The 6,027-nt window shown below is 28.9% G+C and overlaps 1 protein-coding gene across 1 annotated transcript; it reads right to left on the reverse strand.

Moving 5' to 3' along the window:
• Window positions 1-1,188: 1,188 nt before the first annotated feature.
• Window positions 1,189-3,349, reverse strand: LOC127125494 (60S ribosomal protein L35a-1). Its single transcript, XM_051054280.1, has 5 exons — window positions 3,183-3,349; window positions 2,408-2,443; window positions 2,095-2,323; window positions 1,968-2,010; window positions 1,189-1,395 (listed from the first exon to the last, which is right to left on the reverse strand). The coding sequence occupies exons 1-4, from the start codon at window positions 3,212-3,214 to the stop codon at window positions 1,969-1,971; spliced, it is 339 nt and encodes a 112-aa protein (XP_050910237.1). The 5' UTR covers window positions 3,215-3,349; the 3' UTR covers window positions 1,189-1,395; window position 1,968.
• Window positions 3,350-6,027: the final 2,678 nt, after the last annotated feature.

Raw genomic sequence — 6,027 nt, forward strand, 5'->3', positions numbered from 1 at the left:
GGTTTTGTTTTCTGTTTGGATTATGAGAGATTGCGGAGATGCCTATAACTATTATAAATATAGGCTCTTGTATAATGTCTTACAAACATAAAATGTTGCAAATCACGCAAATGAACATCATCTGGTATGTCGCAAATGTCTTCTTCTCCAGCGCGATACCCTGAAGAGAATTTAATATCAATGAGTACAACCCTTTTGCAGATCTGCAATACGAAGTGCAGACCCCTTTTACAGATCTGCAATACGAAGTGGAGAGTCTCCTACCTTACGTAGATAATCTAAAAATTGTGAAGTTCGAGTATCATTCACCGACTAACAACGAATGCAAGATTGAGTTCAACAACTATGAGCTCAAGACGGATACAGATGTAAGAGCCATATAAAATACATTTTTTCATTATGAAATAAAAGTTTCAATCGAGGTGGAAGCAACGATTTCAAGATTCGTCAAAGATATTATAAAAATGTTGAAATGTCCACCTGAATATTGAAATGTAATATTTGATTTTTATGTTAACATCACATATGTAATGCTGATTTTATATTATTAATGATAATTTTATTTTACCAAAATGCAACTTTTTGGTTTTCATATTCTATTTCAACAAACAGGTTATAGAGATGCAGCTTTGGATCTAAAAAAACCACACACCTAAGGCATGACTCATAATTAACCTAAGATGTGTGTGTTTAAGATGTATCATAATAATATATATAATGCAAAGATAAAACTCATCCCAAACCGATTATCATGTCCAAGCCTATAGACAAATCTTTTTATGAATTCAAATTATACCGAATGATAAAAGATAGTAAGATTCGGTCTACCTTAAGGACAAACCATGTTCGACTTGACAATAAATAATTTTTTACTATGATAAACTAATAAGAGCTTGAGATTAAGGTTTGTCGAATCATATCGTATAGTATTAGTTCAGATTTAGAGATGAACTTTACTAGTTTTTAACATATTTCAAATATGACTTAAAGTAGTGCTTTGAGCTTTTACTATCTCATTTTATTCTTCATTATTTGAATTAAAGAAACTAATTGTTCGGCTTCATGTTTTAAAATTTTTAGATTTTGAAATGATTTTAATGAAGAACCTATGTTTATGATAATATGGAGTTTTTGAGAGGAAAAAAATAGTCTCAGGATCAACAAACATGAAATTGTAATCATCAGAAATAACAAACATTGTAATCATTAGAGATAAGAAATTACACATGCATAGTACCGAACTTAATATTCCAGGGACAATAGCCATTACAGCAGATGACACCATTCCTTCATATAACTGTCTAAACCAAAAAAAAATCCTCAAAAGTTAAAATCAAACAAAAATCCCTGAAGCTAGAAATCACCACACAATTCTACTAGCCATGTCTCCTGCATCTGCAAAAAAAAATCAATTTAACATTAGGGCAACACAAAACTCATGACTGATGTTGGACCATAAAAGAGCCCGACGTTGAAAATTTGCAAAACTACAAACATTTAAGAATAGAACTTTAACCATAATCACAGACATAGTTTCTAATTGTCCTTAAAATATCAGATCAGATAAGCATATTACATTTACCATGATTTAGAACCACACAATTCTTCTATTTGAAAGCATGTACTAATACAGTATAACCTTTGGGCATATGAATCTTGTGGTAAGACAGTGCAGCACTAACTTAAATGATCACACCAAGAAATGATGACTACATGAAAGATGGATTCACTATTTTCAGACTTTTGTAATTATACTAGAAAATTTGATTAATGCATAAGAATATTGATTGATCCATATTTGAAAAACATGAACTTACATAAAACACATTACAAGATTCAAAGATGAGCCCTATCAACTACCAAAATGTATAAGAAGAATACAGGAAGGGGTTCAGAAATGCTTCAACGAGAGATATGGGAAAATAAATGGCAAACAATTCAAAAAAGAATCCAGAGTCTCGGTTTACCTCAGATGTTACTGGGATACATAAATACTCTTATCCTCGATCCCTGAAATGAATTCAACCTCAAAGTCATGATAACATTACAGAACACAATTAATCATTACAAAAAATCATATTGGTAAATTATTACCATTGATTTGGGAGGAAGATTTGATGTGAATTTGGCACGAACAATACCACTATTACCATGAGGCCTTGTAACCTTTCCCCATAGGCAGCGGTAATGGGTTCCATTCTTCTTCACCTTGGCCTTGTAGATATATGCCAACCGCTTGCCAGCATACCATGCTACCTCCTCCTTGGTGTTCACTCCTTCAATTTGGACCAGAGATGTGTTTGGGTACTGGTTTGATTTAGATCTACAAAAACAATGTAAAAGAGTAAGTATTAATCCAAAGCACCTAACACAACATTTAAGTGTAACAAAAATTAAAAAAATATACCTTTTGTATCCAAGGATGGTTCCCCTCACATAGAGCCTAATAAAAAATGAAAAGGAGAGTACAATGTTAGTTTATTCTATCAAGAAATAAAGTTAAAATTCAGAGTGATGTTTGATAAAATAGATATGAAAGACAGTAAATACACAAACTGATATTTGAGAAAAGAATTAAAAAAACCAGAAGCCTAAAAGGTCATAAGAATAGCATAGTTTCAATTTATTGGTACCAGTCTCAAATATCTATCAAATAAAACAGACTAAGTGAATGTTTGCTTAAAGGTTTAATTTACCAAATCCAAGTTGGAAAATTGCTCTGCCGCAGAAGCTTAGCATTGGACATTACCGTAAAAAGAGCTAATTTTACTGTCATTAAAGATTTCTGAAGACCAAATCGAAAGTATAGTTTCCACGTTTTTTCTAAACAATAGATTAAGCTTATTGGCTATAAACTAAAACTAAAACTAAAATCATTCAAATTTAAATCCCTCTAAACTGTAGCCTAATTTCTCCAAATCAGATATCTTTCAATGATAAAAGCGTCAAAAAAATTCTCGCGGTTAAAACAGTAGCTATAACCTAATTAAATCGATCATCAATCATAATCACTAAACCAGAACATCGAACTTCGAAAACATGGACGAACATTATATAAAATCAACAAACAAAACAAATAACAGAAAAAAAGATTAAACTACAGCATCAGATCAAAAGCTAGGAGTACAGGAAAACGTAAATCAGAGCGAGAAAAAGTCCATAATAGAAAATGAAGAGAGTACCTAACACGCTCGCCTTGACGTCCCTTCACCATCTTCACGGCAGCAGCAGAAGCAGAAATCGGCCAAATCTCAAGACTCCCGAAAATGGGCGTTTTAGGGTTTTATTATAGTCGGAGCTTGTGGTGCAGTGGAAAGTGTGGGTTTACCTGATTAGGGTTTTTGCGTTGATTTGGCCCAATATAGTTTTCGATTTGGGTTTTATTTTCACGGATCATGTTTCCAATAAACCCACTCAAATTCATTTTCACACCAATCAAAAGCTGAATTAAATTTAAAGTTTCAAATATTGTTAGTAGTTTTCTTTTCTTTTTTATTTATTATTTTATTTTTAAAATTTTATTTAAAATTTTGACCCTATTTTATTAATTTTTTTAATTAAAAATGTATGTACACGATTATTGAATGATACTACTATATTATTAAAAATACTTTACCTCTCACCGTCATAATTAGGCCATTGTTGACTATAATAAAATCATAATCTTAAATTAAAAATATAAATTTTATGTTAAATTAAAGAGTTATGATATGCTTTAGATATTATTTTGATAAATTAAAGAGTTATGATATAATATTCTTCCACACTAAGAAAATATATAGAGAGAGAGAGTGTGTACTTTTTTAGATGACATACCTTTGTTTGAAATAAATGATATCAATAAATGATTCTCAATGCCCCTCTATATAAATCAATATTTTATGACACACTTACCCTTGTCTATCCATCACCTACATCTTTTAACAAACAAACATGAACTATTTGAAAAAATCCAATGGTTCAAGTAACCCTTTTGAAAATAATGGAAAGTTTATCCAACATAAAGTTAATGGAAAGTTTCTCGATATGAAAGTTGTAAATACTATTGACAATGAGCAAAACATTTAGATAACGAATTTGTTTGCAATAATGCAAATATATCATACCCTAAGTGATCCATGTATCTTCTCCAATAAATCAATTATGTTTATAAATACAAGTTGCTTGCATTTTATTTTATTTTCTCATAATATTTATCTGATATGTTTGGTTTCAATCGCAAATAATGGAAAAACTTCCTATGTTGTTATGTTGAACATTGTGTTTTGTGTGTTCTTTCAACTACAAAATTTATATGAGTATCATATCTTCAAATGTTAATAAGTATTTTAGATTGATAACAAAATACGTTGTCATCTTATGAAATATGTGTATACGACTAAATTATAAATAGATTATTGCATGTCATGTTTGGTTTCAGCATGTCTAATGGTGTTAGAAATTAAAAAAACAATTACATAAAAATTTATTATGAAATCCTTCAAAACTAATTATAGAAAACACATAGAAACACATTTTTTTACAATTTTTTTCAAAGTCTAATACATATGTTAAAATTGCAGGTAGTTCAGAAATGTTGGAGCAATGTTTGAATCTTGCATTCAACTGAATTAAGGATTTATAAAAAAAATAAGGTATAATTATCATATACAGTGAATTGTCTTTTGATTGGTAATGGAAAATCTACATTGTTTGTTTGAAATGATTAAGTTAAGCATGCAACTATACTTTTTACCAATCTCACGTCATCATATATAGTATTATAACTCAACATATTTAAATTATTTATTTGCCAAAATATAGTTGGGGGTTGAAATGAATAATTATGTCCACTGCCTCTTTTCTATTGGCTAGGTCAGTGGAGTATTAAAATAATTCAGCCGTAAGATAATTAATGTTATGCATGATTTGTAATAAATCAATAAGAATATCAATTGTTTATACATTTAGTTGTACAAGAAAATGATTGTAAATAATTAAAGTGGGCTAAGAAAATGGGCCCCACTAAATCCCACTATATATTATATAAAATATAATTAAAAAATTGATTCAAATATATCAAAATACATTAAAAGAGAGTTTCTCATTGGGTAAGGTGATGTATGATATGAGTAATTTCCAATGGGTGAATTATTTTATGGATTTTGGATAAAAAAATAATTTTGAAATCTTGAATTATGGTGTGGATTTGGAATAAGAGGTGGATTTCCAAAATATGGGGTGTTTTGTTGATTTGGGATACAAAGAGGACTTCTATCATTTTGCATAAAATTGGAGCATGTGTTATGTTGATTGAGGTTCATTTTCAAATGAAATGTGTACAAAAAAAATTAAAATTAAATAAAATAAATTGGTCAAATTTAGACTAGATGTGAGTGAAAATGTGATAAAATAAATTACCTATTTATACTACTAAAAAATATTACCATTATTTTATTGTTGTTGCAATCTTATCATTCCAAAATGAAATCAATATCCTGAAATCAAATTAGTTATTATTGTAGTTTTTTAAGGTTGCGGACAAGTTTTGAATCATCACTTCCTAAAAGGTTACGGACAGGTTTTGTATAAACCCAGTTTTTTAAGGACCAAAGAATTGTACGAAGTTAAATCATTTTTGTTGCTGGACTTATTTCTCACAATTTTAACTAAAATTGTGAACCTTTTGTTTCAATATCTTTTGTTGCATTAAACCTTACTGTATCAATTGCAATTAATTTCAACATTTGGTAGTATTCATTACTATATTTTAAAACAAATGAGGTTCTGGTATTTCTTTTACATGGTTTATGTATTTTGGTTAAATAATCATTTATTATGAAGGTTAATATTTGCGCTTTTATACCTCAAATTAGTAACAGATTGGAAAATTTCATCCATTACTAAATAAATATATTTTTATTTATTATGTCCAAAATCTCAATGATAAATGGAATGTTTATTCATAACATTAACAATGGAATGTTTATTATATATCAATATATCAATAAATTGTAAAAATATTTTTGTATTATATTTTTTGATTAT

This window comes from Lathyrus oleraceus, chromosome 3, assembly GCF_024323335.1.
Source record: "Lathyrus oleraceus cultivar Zhongwan6 chromosome 3, CAAS_Psat_ZW6_1.0, whole genome shotgun sequence".
In the NCBI taxonomy this organism is placed as follows: Eukaryota; Viridiplantae; Streptophyta; class Magnoliopsida; order Fabales; family Fabaceae; genus Lathyrus; species Lathyrus oleraceus.

Bases quoted from the DNA above. Each gene is read 5' to 3' on its own strand.
- LOC127125494 (XM_051054280.1), bottom strand. From the start codon at position 3,214: ATGGTGAAGGGACGTCAAGGCGAGCGTGTTAG. The intron at 2,324-2,407 runs GTATATTTTTTT...TTGTTTTTGTAG, and splicing joins ACCATCCTTGGATACAAAAG to ATCTAAATCAAACCAGTACC. The intron at 2,011-2,094 runs GTAATAATTTAC...AATTCATTTCAG, and splicing joins ATCTTCCTCCCAAATCAATG to GGATCGAGGATAAGAGTATT.